The sequence below is a fragment of the Anguilla rostrata genome, chromosome 14 (genome assembly GCF_018555375.3).
Source record: "Anguilla rostrata isolate EN2019 chromosome 14, ASM1855537v3, whole genome shotgun sequence".
Lineage (NCBI taxonomy): Eukaryota > Metazoa > Chordata > Actinopteri > Anguilliformes > Anguillidae > Anguilla > Anguilla rostrata.
In genome coordinates this window covers 14,708,177-14,727,929 of record NC_057946.1, presented here as the reverse complement: position 1 = coordinate 14,727,929, position 19,753 = coordinate 14,708,177, and the positions used below count along the sequence as shown (strand labels likewise).

General features: G+C 40.4%; 1 protein-coding gene across 1 annotated transcript in view; it reads right to left on the bottom strand.

Moving 5' to 3' along the window:
- The window catches only part of LOC135239890 (extracellular matrix organizing protein FRAS1-like), an 82,599-nt gene that overhangs the window by 33,687 nt on the left and 29,159 nt on the right, over window positions 1-19,753 (bottom strand). The window contains exons 11-20 of the mRNA XM_064308892.1: window positions 18,052-18,199; window positions 15,238-15,381; window positions 13,609-13,743; window positions 11,402-11,545; window positions 10,404-10,544; window positions 9,513-9,680; window positions 6,446-6,607; window positions 5,622-5,765; window positions 2,873-3,025; window positions 1,850-1,996 (exon numbers count right to left, since the gene is read on the bottom strand). Coding sequence (XP_064164962.1) covers window positions 1,850-1,996; window positions 2,873-3,025; window positions 5,622-5,765; window positions 6,446-6,607; window positions 9,513-9,680; window positions 10,404-10,544; window positions 11,402-11,545; window positions 13,609-13,743; window positions 15,238-15,381; window positions 18,052-18,199 — 1,486 coding nt within the window. The remainder of the gene's footprint in view (window positions 1-1,849; window positions 1,997-2,872; window positions 3,026-5,621; window positions 5,766-6,445; window positions 6,608-9,512; window positions 9,681-10,403; window positions 10,545-11,401; window positions 11,546-13,608; window positions 13,744-15,237; window positions 15,382-18,051; window positions 18,200-19,753) is intronic.

Sequence of the window (19,753 nt, the reverse complement as noted above, 5' to 3'; positions counted from 1 at the left end):
AAGAAAAGCCTGCAGTGTTGGCAAGGTAGTTTTGCATGGCGTTAAGAGTAACTTCAGATGGAATAGTAACTTCATATGGAATGGAAATCTCCATTTTATTCAACAAGATCATCTCTGTCAAATTGTAATCCCCTGATATTATGCATGAGTTCCAGGCTGCCTTTAATCCCAAGAATGCACTGGGCAGCAGGTCATTTCATGGAGATGATGCACCTTTCTTTACATGGAGAAATTGTGAGACTCATCTCTAGTGATCATTTGGGCTATGTTTTGTTACCAATGTTTTTTTTTTTTGTTTTTTTTTGTTTTTTTTGTTTATGTGCACTACTTCTGATAAAAGAGCTTTCTGTCAACATACAAGAAACCTTCACAGTATCGCCTCTGTTGCTAGCATGTGGCTAGTAGTGGCTGAATGGATATGAGTTCAAATTCCAGACAGTAAAACAAAAACTAGCTTACTGTACAAATACTGGAAATCAACAGCAGATCATCAGGGGTTTGGTAAGTGTTCAATATTATTTAAAGAAAAACAGCAGCAATGTGAATACGCATCATTTATGAGATTATGCAGAGATGAGGAAAGTGATTCTGTGTTTTGTATGAAGGTTTGATGAGGTTGATTATATTAGTTATGGGTTTCAAATTAGTTTGGTTTTCAGAAAAAAATACACAGATGCAAAAATATGGGAACTACTAGATTAAGAATTAATTACTTTCCAGATGTCAGATTAATGAATTGCCCTTACTAGTAAGTGTACATGAATAGTAATAGTACATGAAGCATCATAGTCCTATCAAAGCTGCAATTTTCTTGTTTCTCAGTCTGTTGTCCAGACTGCCACAAGATGTTACCTGTATGGCGGAGGGCAATATAGAGGGTGATAAGAACTTAACTGAACTTACCTGCTTGTTTCCCCAGGTAACCTGCCTGGTTGCAGGGGATAAACACTGCGATTTAAATTACTGCCAAGACACCTGCTGAAACAGCAGTTGAGACTCCAGGTTCCCAAGCAGGAACCCTGTGTTATCCTAATAAAGTCTACTGTGCATTACGCTCAGTGGGTGCCACAGTAATTTCTGCTTCCAAACTGATCACATATTACTAAATGTGTTTCTCCCAAAAAAGAAGATAAGCAAGAAAACTACTGAGGAGAAGTAAAATAACTATTGTCAGTGTTCATTTTTCAAACACATTCAGCAATGTGTTCATATTTCATTATTAAACATAACTTTCCTGGCAATAGCCATTTGAATAATTACATTTACTACATAATTATATTACCAATTATGTATAACCCTCTATACTGCTACTCCACTCTTTTGTCTAGGGGTTTTGACCAAACCAGGGTAACAGCTACTTAAGCTGTCAAGCTGAGATATACACATGATAACAACATAGTACACAGTATTTGTCACTGTATCTCCAGCACTGTATGTGAGTTCACTGGTAATACTCTAGATAAAAGGCTAGACTTTATTGAGCCATCTAAAATATTTGACACCATGACTGAAATAAATGGCTGGGGCAGCAGGAAGGATGCTACTGTTGTAGGTGTGGGTGGTGAGCTTGAAGTAGTGCTGACTTGTGCGGCTTTATCACAAGCAGGGAAAACAAGACTTCGTCAGGCACAGGCGCATGCTGCCACAAAAACGACATGTAACGACAACGACAAACTAATTATTTTCAATGACAATTCATCGTACTCCTGGAAATATGGATCCTTATTTATGGTTTTCCTAAATTTTGATTTAAAACTATAAAGATAATGCTGGTACATTTTTTTCATTTAGCCCCTTGTTTATCTTTTATGGGGATGAGATTCTGGCAAACAGTAAGTAAAGCATTTACCTTGACACACTCGTTTCTCGTTTGGGTAGTGTCCAATAAGACACTGAGAGACACACAGGCCACCAAGTGAAAGGACCAAAGGCACAGGACAAGAAGTGCAGGAGAAGGGTTCCTCATCACTGCAGCTCTCACAGGACCAATGGCATTCTTGGAAAACAAAGTTGAACTACGGCATTACATTACTCGGAAATATGGACACGTCTATAAAAGGAATTTACATTCCCCAAGGGCATTGTTAGCTGACTAAAGTCTAAAAAAGTGAAACAATCATTTCTGTCAATATTAAGACCATCATTTTGTTATTTCCAACATTTTAGAATGCAATCCCAGAATTCGAGAAAGAAAATGAACTCTTCTACCTTAACTCTCAGACACAGATAGTTAAGAAGGTAGGGTACACTTTAATGTGGGCACTTTAAAACCAGCTCAGCTTGTAGCACCTGATATTTTATTGGTAGAAACAGAACACAATGCCAGTGCTAATGCCAATCTCCAGATGACATCTAATTCCGCTTTAACAAAAACATCTATCATCTTCTTGTCTTGTTAAAACATGGGTAGAAAGAGGGGAAAAAAATATTTTGAAAGCTTTGCTGATGTTTTCATCCAGTACAAGCCATGCAAACAAATGAATCAAAACTGCATTAGTTAACATTCTACTGTGACTGATAGAAAAAAAGGTGGCATCACTGTCTGAAACTGGATGTTTCTGTTTCGGTCCTTTATTGCATTGTGCAAACACAATATAATTTATGCTGGGAAAACACATCAGCAATCCCCCCCACCCCCCCCAGGTAGGGTCTACTCTTGCACTCAGTTACATTCCAGAGGTAATTAAGCCTAGATTTGAGAGACAGCTGAATTTATACACGCTGCACCACTGCAAATATGAACTGGAGCATATAAAGCATTATGCTTATTAAGTGTTTGCTATAAATTAGATGTATTCAGTTATCACTAGTATACTGCCACAACAATCACATTCATGCCTTGAATAAAGGCTAATGCCATACTTATACTTACTGTTGCAGGCCCCATTTTGGGCAAAGAATCCAGAGGGACAGTGGAGAACACATCTGTCCCATAGTGCCAAGTCTCTGGGCCCCATACACCTGAGACAGATGCTCTCATTGTTCTCAGGGTGTGCCACGCAGCGTTGGCACCCAACCTGGCATTCTGACAGAGAAGTGAGAAAACCAGCATTTAAGCCCTTTCATATTTGTATCATGCTCCAATCTTCCTCTGAATGTACAGGTTCCACCAGGCTGACCAGACAGTCACCTAAAAGGCACCTTTTCCACAGCAGACTCTGAAAGCAAATATGTGCACTGATACTCAGTTGGCAAGCAAACAATATCAAGTTCTGATGGAGAGGAATTTTGACACCTGTCTGGTGAACTGAGGACACTGTATACTGGAATTAGCAACAAACATTGAGACAATGAATGCAGTATTTCTCAACCATTAAACAGGACTCAGTGATTTAACTAAGGTTAAGCTAAGTAACTATCAGCCATTTACGATTCCTATAGATTAATTTAATCTTTGAATGTAATCTTCTCTGAAGACAGTGAGGTCTGTAAGATAAGGCTGGCTGAAGCTTAAGGACATTAAGGAAATGATTTCTAGCATGGGGAAGTGGGCTTTTAATTAAATAAATGACATGGTCATTACATTTCAGTTAACAAGAGTACCATCTCCAGATTTCCACATTCGACTGCAACAGCTATAATCAAATCTCATTGTAGTGCCTCAGATAACAACCGGCAACAGCATGAAAAGGGAAGATCACGCAACCAAAGAACTGCCTTCTGTCTACAGATGGAAAACAAAGCCACCTTAACAGGCTGAAAAATGCATAATTAGCTGAAAATATTTTTTGATATATTCTTACTCTTTCTGTGTGTGCTAGTGGAAAAAAACCCAAAGTCTTACGATGATTATTCATTCAACACCACAGATACTTTCAAGGCCTCCAGTGGCAGCCAGTTGCAGGTACTGTTCACAGCCACATAATGTGGTGTGACTCTGCAAGGCATCTCAGGAGCATGTTTCCAACACTTGACAAGCACATGCTTTCAGCATCTCATCAGACTGGATGTGTTTTGATATTCAGAAAACAGTATTTAATATTTCCTTCACAGTTTTCTCTAAGCCCTCTCCAACATTCCCCCAACAGAGCCTCCTGATTAAAGATTGAAAGAGAGAGACTCAGGAGGTCAAGTCACAGATTAAGAGCCATTAGGAAAAGCCTTAATGCAAGAACATTCTTTCGGTTTCATCCTTTAAATATTAAACAGCCCCTCAATTCAAGAGCAATCTACCCTCATTTAAGCACTGTGCAGGCCACCTTGTAACAGGAGATCAGCTTAATGTACTGCTGGGTCAACTGTGGGAAGTTATCACTTAGTGCACTCCTTATATAAAACCTCTGCTCAACAGCCCACGGAGCAAAAGCTGGAAATTATACATCTAGAAGGGAGGAAATCTATGGGTGACATAAACAGACTAGGTTAACCCCAATATAGCTTAACTGACTTTTCACGAGCTCCCACCACAAAATGTTCACTGGACCTGGAATGTTCAATGCATTGAGCAAGTAAACCTAAACCTGCACTGGGCATCAAATGTTTGCACACACCACCAAGTCTTCTTAAATGTGCAACAAAGAGAAAATTGTGGGTTAAAAATCACTACTTTAATTGTAACGTTTTTCATTCCTACTTTAAACGCATCTCTTTAAACATCCTCCTATCTTCTTCTTTTTCTCCAAATGTGGAATCATATTAGTAAGCCTGTCCTCACACAGTATCCTATATCATTGTCCTAGTGCACACTTCTGAAACACACACAGCCAGCAACTGTGTCTTTTCACTCTGCATACTCGTAGTGCCAGGGGACTGCACTGCTTATGTACCTGGTGTAGGCAGACTGCAGTTGTTTATTCGCTGTTGTGTGATGAAGGGGAGAGAGCCCTGCTCTGTAAAACCCTTGATTCCTGAGTGTGCCTTTATGGCCAATTATATTCTGCGGGGCTGCCAGGTAATGTTAAAGTTACATAAATTCAATTTCGTATTTACACAACTGGACGATGAATAAAAGGATCCAAGTAAAGTCAAATGACTATCAACAATCGGGATTAACCTTGCGCTTGCATGCTCGTTCCCGCTCACTGTTCTGTGTTGTTCCCCAGGAGTGGTCTAATGATTTTCAGTGCCTTATCAGATTCATTTGAAGCGGGAGGCCTCCTCATTCCCTCTCATCTGGAATCCTGTCTTTGAAGTTAAGGCTTATTATGATTCCGCTCACATGTAGAAGAAGACCCAAATGTGATCGTTGAGCTTCAGGCTTTTGTTTTTTATGAGTGCGATTATGTTCATTTTCAGTTCCTCTGTTGGGACTGATTCATTCACACATAACACAGAGGTGCACACAATATACAATTACATGTACAGTATATTCCAACAAAAGTATAAACTTGCATGAACCCATATAAAACAAGAGTTTGAATATGTGCTGTAACACTCTGGGGAATGCTTGCAGGTGAAATGTTCATCCAAAGGTTCCCAACATTGGTGGGGATATTCAGTACGTACTGTAAATTCATGTATGAGTTCATTCACAGTGCTATACTCCATGAATATTGTATCAGTGAGATGGGAACTACAAATCAACAAATAACCATTTTACCGACTTTTAATCAAATTTAATTTCCTAGCTACCATCAGGAATTTGGAGCTACTGAGCTGGCATCTGTATGAGAGCTACTTACCAGTGCAGTGCCCTTCAGTATTTGGGTACTGTCCCTCAAGGCAGCTGGTCTGGCACTGGCCTTCATAGAGACTGGAGTGAGGCAGACAGGCTGAACAGTCCACTTCCGAAGGTCCTGAGCACTCCTTACAGGATGGATGGCATTCTTAAGGAGTGGAGAGAAGAGGGAGGGGGCAGGGCTTTGAACAGCAGACGCCACTGCAGCACAATCACATATGGAGTTAAAACACAGGCAGTTTGAAAATTAAAGTCTGGCCAATGAATTACAAATTAAAGCCTTTAAATATTTAACTGATCAAATTAGTTCTGAAAATCCAAGCATAAAATTGAGGTTGAGTTCCCATATAAAAGTAGCCAGGAGCCTCCGAAATGACCAGCTTTGCTTAAAATAAATGGATTATATTACAGGTTGAACATCTGGTGAATTGCTGACATTTCGTTTTAAGCATATCAACCACTGCCTCCTGACTCATCTGAGAATCGCCCCTGGAACATCTTTACTGAGCTCTTGTAGAATACATGCAAATGAGCCAAAGTATTGCAAATAAACGCCATCTGCAAAGGGTTTTCTGTCAAAGTCTTTTGTAATATGTCGTTTACATGTCCCGAGTGAATCTCCAGATCATCTCACATATCTGCACAGCAGCAACATTTAAAAAGGAATCATTTGACATACATATAGCTATAGAATTCTAGCTCCATGCCCATTCCACATTTATTCTACTCATAAAAATCTGCAGTAATTTGGTTTCTCTGGACATGGGGGAGGATGTAACCAGTACCCAGTTAGTACACCAGTTAGTATACGTATTATTATGCTCTCACCATTGCAGAAATTGGCCTGTCTGTAGTATCCCTGGGGACACCTGTGGAGGCACTGTCCCCGGTGAAGGATGCTTACGGAGGGGCAGGAGGTGCAGTTCATGGAGCTGCTCCCTGTGCACTGCAAACAGGAAGTGTGACACTCTGGAGGAGAGATAAAGAGCCCTCATTGATGGCTCTTTGGCCGTAACCTTTTCCAGACAGGGAGGGTTGCATTTGGCAAGGCAGTCCCATCTCCACAGTCAATACTGACTACTACTCTGGTCAAATGGATGCCTGCAGTCTGGAAGGGATGCCTGTACTAACTGTGCATGATATACAGTTCTAAAGTGTGCATCTCAACTGATGGACTGCAAAGTAGACAGAAGTGGTAGTTGATTCCATAATCCTATATTGACAATGTTGTAGTAATGGGACAGGCTTACAGTTGAGATTTGAGAATTTCAAAGTAAGCAATAAAGGAAAATTTTCCAATCATTAAAAAAATACCCCACCAGGCCAGGATTAGCGAGCTCTTTCACTTCACTATCCCACCTGAAAATCTGAAAGGGATGTTATGTGCCCAGATTGCTCACTCCAGGATAAATTCAGAGCACCACTGGGCAAACAGAAACAGGGGGCCTCCTTTGGAGGGCCCTGTCAACACAGCAATGTGAGGAGAGGCTCCTTTTGGCAACACAGATGGTGCTTTGCAGTCTTCTGTTTATTTGTCTGTTCTTGCAGCTTAAGTTGTCAGTGAACAGAAATGGCTATCCATTTCAGTAATTCAATTCCCTTCTCCTCCTGGGTGCTGGAGGCATATCACAGTACATACCTCTAGAGTCTGCCTGTGTTCTATTATTGGAAAGAGGCTGACAAACAAATTCAGTTTCTTTGTTTTATATTTTTAATCCAATACTGCACAGTGAAAAAACTCATATCCATTTATGTACATTTATAACCTCACCTGTGCAATAACACGTTTATGAAAATAGCATAAACAGGCTAAGTGTATGAAAAGCAATTTCATCCAAACAGATTATCTTGGGACTAGTGAAAGACTTTATTATTTGATGCAGGCCCACCTTTACTGTGGACTCTTCACATTTTAACTGTAACTTTGCTATTGATTCTCACTTAAAAGCCAGTGCTATTCCCTTCCTCACAAACATTTTTTTTTTTTGTTTTTTCCTTGTTCTGACAAATTGACAAATCATTCATCAGCACTCAATAAATGGAAGCTCTGCTGTTGCTACAGGAGAGCGAAGAGAAGCACATGCTTCTGAAGCATGTGACGTCACTCATTATCACAGCAGTTGACAAGTCCGGCTTGAACAGAGATGAGTCTGAGGAAGACACTTCATATACAGCTTAACAGGCAGACTTTCAGACACCCGAATGACCAGTGTGGGAGAACTGGAACTGGAGAACAAAGAGTCATGGATCTCTCCCTCCCTAACCCTGGGGAATCCTACAACCAATTACGCACTAGAGTGAGAACAGTGCCTTAACCAGATGAGCCACCCAGCAGCCCCTCACAAACACTGTTCCTGCTATAGATAGCCGAATGGCAGAGTGAATGTGAAGAAGATGAAATCCACTTGCATGTATTTAAAGCTCAAAGTTAAGGGCAAATGCTGATTGAATACAGGCCCGTTATGTGTGGTGACGTGTCGACGGATACAGTAGATCGTCGTCTTCATTACAGCCAATTGTTCTGCTACACATCGCTGGCCTTAGGGCCTGCACATAGTGTCTACATTCACTGAAGTACTCAACCTCCAGTAGCAGGTTAAGTATGGAAAACATGCATTCCAATGCTAATTACAGGATTTCTGTTCCATTACGGAATGGGTATGGTCAAAAAAACATGCATATACACAAGATCCCTACAGGAAGTTCCTGCCAAGAAGCCCTGTCTCTGGCAACGTCCATCTCATATAGCACTCAGTGCTGCCTGTGTGCCACCATAGACAACTTCACATGATTGTGACCTCACATGACTCAGCTCCCTCCCATATTAACAGTCCTAAAGCTGGCCATCTTTGTTTCTGTAGTTGATTAAGAGAGCCATTCCATAAACAGGCATTGATTTATGTAACCAAGAGGACCTGTTTTGCATCAGCATTTTTTTTATATCCCTAAGCAGGCCACAGCAAGCGAAAACAGTGACATCTAATTTTGGAAATTTAAGATAATGCCTTTGCCTCGGATCTGCCTTGATCATCCAAAACATCTTGTGCAGGGTTTTGTGTGACATGTTTACTAATACAGACACATTTGTTTGAGAGAAATGCCACACTCACTGCACAGCACCAGTGAGGGATTTACTGTTCTCTTCAAGAGCAGAAATAACCGTGAATATAGATGAGTGCACAATGCATTCAATTATTATTCATTTTAATCATTTGCATTTATCTTCGGCAGCTAGACAGAAGTGCAAAAGAATCAAGGTCAATGGCAATGACTGTCATTTTTGTGGCCATCTCTTTGATTGATGTAGCTGCCGGCAGATTGTTAAACGACTAAATAGTGTGACTGACAAATATCTAAGGAGACAGTTAAAAGATGTGCCACGCTGTCACACTGGCTATGTTTGCTTTAAAGGCTTATGTCTTCCTTTCCAGAATGTGCAGTATGAACTAAATGCAGACCTATATTATGACATACCAGATGCCTGCATCCTGAACATGGTAATAAAGATACTAATAAAGCAGCCCCATCTTTCTACAACAGTGATCACAATCTGAGATAATAAGATAAGTCTTACATCGAGTGTGATTATAGGTTTCACGAGGAGTTAAAACAAAATTAATTAAAGCTAGGGATGAACATGTTCATGGAGCGCTTGGGTAATGTGACATTATACGAGCCACTTCTCCGTTCAGTGGTCAGAACTATATTCCCCTTGTTCCAACTGCCAGCATAGGCATTAACCCATTCTTCACACAAGCACAGAAAATTGCAATGAATATAAATCCCTGTTCAAAGCAAAACAATTCAGTTACTTAAATATTTCACAGCATGAATAAAGGTCATGCATTTTCAAGAAAGGAGAAAATGGGTTGAAATATCAGACATAGACACTTGCCTCTGCAAAATTTGTCTTGGGCCAGGTAGAAGTGGTCCTTGCACCTAGAGATGTAGGTACTGTGGATGACCCCATTGCTGTGAGGGGACAGCACCCCCTCTGGATTCAGACAGCATGTGCAGTCCGAACGCTGGGGCCCAATGCAGGAATAGCAGGACGGGTGACAGCCTGGGGTAGCCAGAGCACATGCTCTGTCTCTCCCCAATGAACAGCCAATCCCATTCTCACACACACCAGCATGACAGACATTGTGTTCACTGCAATTTACATCATACACATTCACATTTTAAGACTAGAATAAGATCTCTGGCAGAGCTATTCTTATGAATTTGTGTTGGATCTAAAGCACAGAGAATCCAGCAAATAGCACTTAGCAGGCGCAACTTACAAACAAGTCAGAGCCCACAACTGAGTGATTTTTTGTAGCTTATCCATAGCAGTTCTTAGCTAATTAGATGGAACACTACCCCTCTCTGCAGGTGTCCAGGCATTGTCCCAGGTAAAACGTGTCTGTGCCAGGACAGAGGGTGTAATGGCAGGCTGAGCAAGCTGCACAGTAGCAAATCAGCTGAGAGTAGCCAATCAGCTAATCAGATTTCAATCCAATAGGGGGAAAATCCCACATCCAGTTGACAATATTTCCAAAATTAGCTAATTGGTCATCTCCAAAATTAGGATCCAAATAAAATTGCAATTACCGAGCTCAGCTTTAGCTACATACATATGTGACAAATTATATGCAGTATATGCAAAATATGTTGATTACACATAATGATACACTTTGCATTCAATATATTCCCATTATGGAAATGCCACACTCAGAACGATACAGTGATATGTATGATATTGATGTATAGACTATAATGTGTAAATGACAGATAAAAGACTCACCCCTGCATCTACCATGAGCATCCTTGTAATGCTGTTCAGGACAATGCAATACACATTTCCCATCATGCAAAGCAGTGTCTGGAGGACAGCTAACACAGCTGGGGTTGTCAGGATAACAGGTCGTGCAGGATTTGTCACAAGCTGGAGGAATAAAAACAAAGAAAATGTTTGGAGTCACATAACCAAATGTTTTCATAATCACATTTTACGTGATTATGTGAAATATTAAGCACTGCACACACGATTGAATAAAGAATATATACTCAGAGAGAGTTTGATTGTTGGTTTTGTTTTGCTCTTTCTCTCTCACTGCTCATGTGTCTGGTGTACTGTCTCTTCAGCACCTCATGTGTTTCTGTAACCTGGGAGAGTTGGACAGCTGTGAGAGAGGTATGGTAGAAGCTGTGGCTCTTTGCAAATCAGGGCAACTGATTCTAATTGTCTCATTATAGGGAATTATAAAAGGCCTAACTCTCAGAAAACCCTTTTTTGACAGGGAGAATTCTGGTTATTGTTTATTTGGTGATTCCGTACAAGGAGTCAACTCTTTGGTAATTTTTTATTTATTATTATTTATCTTTTTTGATAACTTATGCTGCATTGTTTAAAAAAGGAATGTCAAATGTATTTGGCGGAGATGAGACAATTGCATATTCATGTATTGCAAAACTATTCAGATCCTTGAGTAGTTTTCACATTTTACTGGATTGCAAATAGAATTCTCAATTTTACCCATTCCATATTTTTACTGAAAATGTTTAAAGGTAAAACAGTTATGTCAGCAAATATTTTAGTAGACAAAAACCTGAAATATGTTTGCATGAAATTCCAAGCATCCTGTTGCTACAGAAACGGAAGTAACATAAGCTATCTCATAGAAAAACCGGACTGTGTTTGCTATAGCACATTTAGAACCATATTCAAATTGTTTTATTTTCCATTTAGATTCCTCATTAACAGAACTACATGCATAACTGCTACTTTATTTAAACATTCACCATGGCAGGTGCCTTGTCTGGCATAGAACCCTGTGCCACATTCTGGAGTACAAAGTCCATCCTTGAGCAGGTGAGAGGGGTCAGAACATGACAGGCAGTCACTCTGGCTGGGCCCGTGACATGTGGTGCAGGAGTCATGGCAACCTGAAGGAAATTAACCATGAGTCATTCAATTACATCAGAATAAGGCCTCTAGAAAACTTCTAGACAACTAAAGTCTGACACTCCCACATTTAACAACAATCTTAAATGATGGGTTTTTAGTCCTAGATGTGCAAAGTTTCTGCGATCGCTGGGAATCACAGAGCTTAACTTTGGAGATTTCTTCACAGCTCTCCTCTTCCTGTCAGAAACTCACACAAAGAAGAAAAAGAGGAAGATAGTAGGCAACTACCAAATAGGCAATGGAGCAGCAGCAACAACAGTTATGGCCACCGCCACACTTCTGTGTGCAATTGTCTGTGCTAAAACAGCCAAAAATATGGTTTCTCAACAGCATCACTACTACTACTACTATCATTACTACTACAGCCGTGTCACTGTCTGTGTGCTGATGTCAGAAAAAAGTTGACAGTGAAGAACTATAACTTCATCATCACAAACCTTTTGTGCCAAGATTAAAGATTTATGATAATATTAAACATGTTTGATTTTGTTGGAATGATAGAGACAAGGAAAATACTATTAAGCCAGCTCCAAATGAGTCTGTGATCATCTCATACTAATTGTGTCATGACAGGGGCACGCACTAACTGAGGCAAGACTGGTGTGATTTTGACTGACTTTTAAGACTGTGAAATCACTTAAAATATCAGCAAGGTCAGAAGTCTCAAGCATCTGCAGATTTTTGTAATTTCCATTCAGTCAGCAATAAATTTTAGCCATGGAAACAACCTGTGCAGACTCTTTAGCGAATCAATCATTTAAATTAAGCACAAGTGCAGGACCAAAGATCAGTAGACACAGGCTGTCTTTACATTCACAATAAAAATTGTATTTTAACCCAATTAGGGTTGACTATGACTGTGGAAGTCATGTAAATGACTTTATCTGATTAAGGTCAAAATCACTATAAACAAACACAAAACAGCTAGATTTTTGCTCTTTTGGGTCTCCTTTATTGCATAGGACAAAAAGTAAAGAAAAAGAGACTACATTGACTACAAATACCCACTCACAGACACATACAGAGCAAAAAAACAATAAATAAAAACAAAAATGTATATACATATATATAAATATACATAATAGACACACAATGAGAGACCATTGCAAGAAACCTGAAGAAACACAAAAAGGTAGTGAACAAAACTACACGATCACAAAACAAAAGCCAGAACACAATTACAGAAAAAAGATCATCTTACCACGACTTCAAAAGAGCAATTCTAATTTCCTCCACATTCACTGTACATAGACAACACCCCACTCCCCAAATGTCCCAAAAACCCTGAAGATTATCCACCAAAGTGAAAAATGCTAACTTGGTGAGCAGATGCTGGCGAACAAGTCCTCTTAAAACATGTACAGGCTCCAATGAGCCCAGGCCACCTGCTTTGTTTTTCTGAGTCAGCTAAATGGCTGTCTTTGCCTTACCCATCAAAAAATGCAATAACACCACACAGAGATAAAGTGAAAGAATACCAAGAGAGCTCTGTGTTGCTTGAGAACAAAGAACAAAGAGTACAACCCTCTGAAGCAACTTATCCAAGGGCATTTCAAATACTGTCCATTATTTATTTACTGCAGGACCCTGGGTGTACTTTACACAGTTTGGACTGTGGTGGATTGTTGTCAGAAGAGCATAAGACCACCATAAGACTGTTTTTTTTTCAAAGGGACTCTAGAAGAAGCATTCACAGTATCCCAGGCCCTTAATCTCACACAAACAAATCCCTGGGTGCATCCCAATACCTGAAAAATGTATTCTGCTTTACTCCACTACCACCACTACTCTGTGTCCCGGTAACCGATCTTTGTGTCCTCCCTCCCTCCAGTGTCCCAATCCCAATAGGAGACGAGCAAAGCAGCTTCAAACTCGGCTTCTCGTCTCTTCTCGGCGAAGGAGGAGACAAGTAGTAGTGGGGGAGTGGAGGAAAGGAGGTGAGGAGTGAAAAGTAATGGGATGCACCTCCCCCCGACATCACACATTTTTGGCTTACCATTTCTACAAAGACAGGATTAGCATGGTTGAAGACATCACTCACGTGCGCACTGCGTGTGATTTACGAAGAAGCCGCTCTTGCATTCCGAAACACACCGTCTGTTGCTCATCAGGAGGCTTGTGCTGCAGGAAGTGCACTCAAAGTCATTCTCGCAGGAGCCGCATGAGTCCTTGCAGGCTGCAGTGAGGCATAAGCTATTAAAGAGACTGGGAAGTACACATCCAGTTTCACTGAAACACACCTGTAGCAATACTGGCTAACGGACACTATAAGTTGGCTAAAACATCTGATAAATGCCTAAAATGGATTGCATCCATTTTCTCCTGATGTTATCACACCTTACACAAATGCATTTTTAAAAAAAACAATTTAGTTATGTTTATGCACTTTCACATAATTACATAAGTTGTGCAAATATACAGAGGAACAGGATCAATTTGTGGGTAGACTTGGGATTCTGGTTAGGTTTATGGGCTTGAGTGCGGGGTACAGCTGATATCAGTTAATAACTGAAAAGCAAGGAACTAAAACTTTTTTAATTACAGAAAAACATTTATTACAATGCGGCCCCCATGTCACAATGTCGCAATGCTACATATTATTTCCAAAAGAAAGTACAATATTTAATGAGGTATTTATAAGAGGTCGGCTTAAAAGAAAGGGTGACTCATTAAAATTGTAGCGATGGCATCCGTCCTTGTTGTGACTCATGATATTACTGGCTGTGTAACAGCGAGCTCTCAGTTTGAGATCTCAAGGTTTACATGAGCCATGAAAGAGCAGCGCAGCAGCCAATAATCCTGTCAGAGTTATGATGCAAGTTATGATGATGAAATATTTCTACATGCTGCTTTTTTCAGGTGACGCAAACAATAGGCTGCCAGGTTCCAAAACCACAGCACTTCTCTCCCACAGATTGTTTCTTACATGCTTTCTTTTTAAGATATCCAATGCACAAACACTGCAGATTATAACCACAATGGTTTTTTTTTATGTAGAACTGCCTCTCTGAGACACTGTGACGTACAAAATGTTTTACACAAGTACAAAATAAATGAATGTACAGGGATGCACTACGCTAAGAATGAAAACATTCTATAATTGTATACAAATACAACTGTTCAAGGACAAATATTTTGTTCAACAATACAATAATATTAATAAAAAGATGTAATAATAATGCATATCCTTAATAAATTGAATGAAGAAAAGGAGATGGTTACAAACAAGTCAAAGAACCTGATACCAAAACAGATACCACTTTCCACTATGAGGTCAATAATGAAGAAGTTAAGAAGCCTGCCTGATAGAGGGTGCAAGTTCTTTATGCCGCCACACAAAAGGCACAAAAAGGGCCAGTCTGAGATCTACACCCCAACTTGGGTTTGGACAGAAAGTCTCCGAATCTACCATCAGATGCCACCTCTATGCCAATAAGCTTTTTGGTTTTATTTTCCCATTCCTGGCGTTTAGTTGAGTACTTCCAGCAAGTACAAAGACATTTTGTGAAAGTAGAATATAGAACGTATTGAAGAATACAAGTAGAACTAAATTGCAGTTCAGTCCACTTTTAGATCGTCTTTATCAAGGGTGAGAGCAATTCCAGAGGGGACTACATTTTAGTGAAGAATCCACTTTAGCTGAATGAATCAGCAGAGAAATGTGCTGTACCTGCACACGTTCTGCCATTCTGGAAGAACCCCTGTGGACAGCTCTGGAGACAGTGCCCGTGGTGCAGTACAGAGTGAGGGTCCTTGCAGCTGTCACAATGGCCTGGGGTCCGTGAGCACATCAAACAGTCTGGGTGACACTGGACTGAGACACACAAACACATGAGAAAACACTAAATACAAAATGAGGCCCAAGTCATTCACCTCATTGTTGCCTCAAGGGTCAGCAGCATGTTTATATATGGACACCAGTGTCTGGGGTAAAACTTACGATGTTTATGGTAATTCATTCAACAGCATAAGCATGAACATGCCAAACCACCACTTGAAAAATGAAGAACCTATGTGTCCATCCTGTTTCTGGGCATTCCCAAACATTTACCATTTAAATTAAATATATTTCTGTCATGAAAATTAAAAAATGGTTATACTTATTCCCCTCTAATATTGTACCATAACTGTATTTTTAACTGCCAAGTATAATTTCTTTAGCTGAGTAATAATTTGGAAAAACTGAATTGAGGCTTAGCCCAGTTATTCACAGTCACTTGTCTGCAGTCTGTAAACAATCCTCTCCACAGAGGTTTGTTGAGAAATTGCTTCCTTGTTGTGGTTTTGGACATGCAGGGAGAGGTAGAGCGGGTGAATTGAGAAGCTGGCCACGTGTGTTCTTGAAATTCTAATTGTGTCCCTGTCGCAGTCTGATGTTTTGTGGAGTGTTCACAGGCAATGGAGAACCATGCTCCCCAGTGCCCCCCTTCACCCCTCCCCCACTTGGAAAAAAAAGAAAATCAGAAGTAAAATCAAATGAATGAATATCCTTGGGATATTAAGAAAATATCCCTTAAGAGACGGATAGAACAGGGTTGTCTTGCTTTGGGATTCCATGTCAGTTTATTAGACTTAAAGGTTCTGAAAATGTGTTTAAAAGATAAAACGTATCTTGACGGTTTCGGGAAGGTCATAGAACAGATAGAGGGATTGGGAGGGGGTTTTGAGATAATGATGTGTCCTTCACAAAAGCCTTTCATCAATATGGTCCAGGGTATTCAGTGACACCATGTATTGAAACGAACAGCGATACTGACTCAGATACCGCATGGGATTAATTGTACCAATATTGTAATGTGACAAGACAGAGTGAGATTGGTGGAATGGTCAATGCTGCATAATGCAACCCACATCCTCCTGCTTAGTCCTCTAGGATGTTAGTAACAGTCATTTGCATGGCCATGTTCTTCTGCTGGCCTTGTTAGGGAGCTCCACAGTTTAATTTCCTCATTATGTCAAGGCCTTGCTGACCTCCCTCCACTTCCCATCTGGCGATTAAGTTTCAAAGAGGTCTCTATCTCCAGAACAAGAAGTGCACTGTCAGTGGTTTTCCTAAACTAACTCCAGATCGGGTCATCACAGGAAATAGAGAATTTGAGAAGACTTCAGTGATGGGAAATGGGGAAACTAAGTAGCCAGGTTATTTAACAAGAAAGAAATCTTATACTGTGCTATCAAGTCTGTCAGATGAAAGGAAATTAAGCATACTCGGAATTATTCATTGAAGAAACCCATTAGAATGTATAAACATGCAAACAAGTTAGTGGGGAAAAAACACAAGCAACACTGCCTTGAAACAAAATTAAAAGCTGAATGGACAATATGATGAGAAGAGACAAGTAGGCTGGTACAGCCGTTTTGTGATTTACAAAAAAATCAGACAACAGCACGGCAATAGCCCCTGATTCCTTCATGATTTTGCATGTCACCTCCATCTTAGAGACACCACAATGCAACATTTCCCCTCACTGAGCAATTCCACACAGTGGCCAACAGCATCCTAGGCAGGCCCCTTTGATGTATTTTTAGTCAAAATGGGTAAAGAACTAAGAGGGCAGTTTTGTGTCTTATTTCTGTCTTTAGGCACAGGGGAGAGAGGCACAGAGATGCATGCCTCTTCCCTTACTCCAAGCATGACTCATGTGGAAATTTTATGTGGGTCAGAAACAAATCACAAATGAGCAAATTATTTTTATATTCTCATTGAGCCCTTGGATTATTCATAAAAGTCGCATATTATACTAAATCAATGTTTCCTGGGGCTGACACTGAATGGCTCATTGGTTAGTGGGCCATCTGTATTGCCATATGAACTGCCACAAATATATATTTGCATACCTTACCATAACTGCAACTTTTTTAAACCAGGTGTGTTTACAGCTATTTCCTGAATCATTGTGAAAACATCCATCTGAGCAGCTGCATTGTATATGATGAATAGGTTCCTTGTAAATAGCTGCAGGGGGATTTTGTCTATTCACTTATTTTATGGAGGCCCGCAGTGATAATGACATTTGGACTTCAGTTGCAGTGGAAAACAGATGTAAATAGAGGCCCTGCTGTATGTAGTAGGTGCTTCAATTAATCAACGCAAAGTTTCTTTGAAATGGAATCATTTGCCACATCACATTAAAGAAAATGAAAGCATTATCTTTCTGAGAACTCATATGACTAATGAAAAGTCATTAAATGAATATGGAACATTCATTCATTGTAACGTGAATATTTGTTTTGAACAAAAGAAGGCAAATCATCCCTCATTAGACTCAGTAAAAAAAAGTTTCTAATTAAAAACAATTAACAGCTCTTTTTATTTATATCAGGAAATGCAATTGGAATGAAACCCAGTCTACACATCGGATCTCCAGGATCAGGGTTGGGAACCTCTGTTCTAATGCAAAATCCTATATAGAATGAAAATGACAAGCACCAGTGTGTCCTGGTAAAAATGTAAGACTCGTTGGCTGTTTCAGACCGAACTCACCCCCTTGACATTCAGGGCAGCACCTTCCCTCTACATACATAGCCAGGGTGCCCACAGGACAGGTGGGACAGAGACGATGGTAACAGGTGACCTTCGAGTCCTGGCACTCGCACCAGCGGCAGGCTCCCTCCCACCACTTCTCCTGGTTCTGAGGGAAGAGGACAAAGAGACTTTATATCCTAAATGTTCCTGCTTCTCTGGTTCTGATTGAATGAATGGACCTTGATAAATGAATTGCAGTAGTAAAGATCCACCCTCTGACTGTTGTGACAGGAACATTACATTACATTACATTACATTATAGGTTCTTAGCAGACGCTCTTATCCAGAGCGACTTACAACAAGTGCATTACAAAACTCAGAGACAAGCGCTTTACAACATTCCTGCAAGAGAGCTACAATAGGTATAACTTTGCTTAGGTATAAGTGTGAATTGTACACCCTATTTTTTTTTTTTTTTTTTTTTTTTTAGAAAAAAAAATGTTAGAGGGTAGTGGGGGGTGATGGGGTGAGATGTAGCTTGAAGAGGTGAGTCTTCAGTCTACGTTTGAAGACGGCCAGGGTCTCTGCTGTTCTGACTTGCACAGGAAGGTCATTCCACCACCGTGGGGCTAGAACAGACAGGAGGCGTGACCGGGTGCTGGTGCGAGCCGGGGCAGGGACCAGGCGACATGTGGCAGCAGAACGGAGAGGTCTAGCTGGGGTGTAGGGTCTGATGAGTTGACGTAGATAGGGAGGGGCTGACCCCCTGGCTGCTTTGAAGGCAAGCACTAATGTTTTAAATTTGATGCGAGCCATCACGGGGAGCCAGTGGAGGGTGGTGAGCAGGGGGGTAACGTGGGAATGTCTGGGGAGGTTGAAGACCAGACGCGCTGCTGCGTTCTGGATGAGTTGCAGGGGTCTGACAGATGATGCTGGGAGGCCAGCAAGCAGGGAGTTACAGTAGTCCAGGCGGGACAGGACCACTGCCTGGACGAGGAGTTGGGTCGAGTAAGTTGTGAGGAAGGGGCGGATCCTCCGGATGTTATACAGGAAGAACCTGCATGAACGTGTCATCAACATGATAACGTTTGGTTGGCAGGTTTCATTCACAGAGATTCTAAGCAAACTGGGCAAGTAATAAAGAAAAACATCAATAAACCTGACATAGCACCTTTGGAACATAGGATACATCACAAAGTGCTTCAGCAAACATATGATCAAGGCAGAGTAATCTAACCATCTGTTTAACAATACTAAAAGAATGACAGAAGAAGGTACAACTATATGGAACATAAAATGCAATAAACAAAGAATAAGAAATAGAAATAAAGCAAAAAGGTGCTAATAAAAGACAATTAAATAATAAAATAAGTATAATATTATAATAAATACAATGAACAGTTGTTGGTATACACCATAGTAAATAAAATCATCTTAAAATGAAACTTTAATACTACTAAGGGATTGACATGTACTGTGATAAGGAGCTCCTAACAGCATCTTCCCCTGTGTTTAAGTTTAATAGAAAGAATATCTTACAGGGTACTGTGTGCACAGCAGAGTGCTCGCTGGGGCTGGTACACGGTCAACGAGTCATTAAGGCCATTAAGTGCTTTAAATACTAATAAAAGAACCTTAAAATCAATTTTAATAGATACAGGTAGCCAATGCAGGGAAGCCAGAGTTGGGGTGATGTTGCTTGTTTCTTACCATCCGTTAA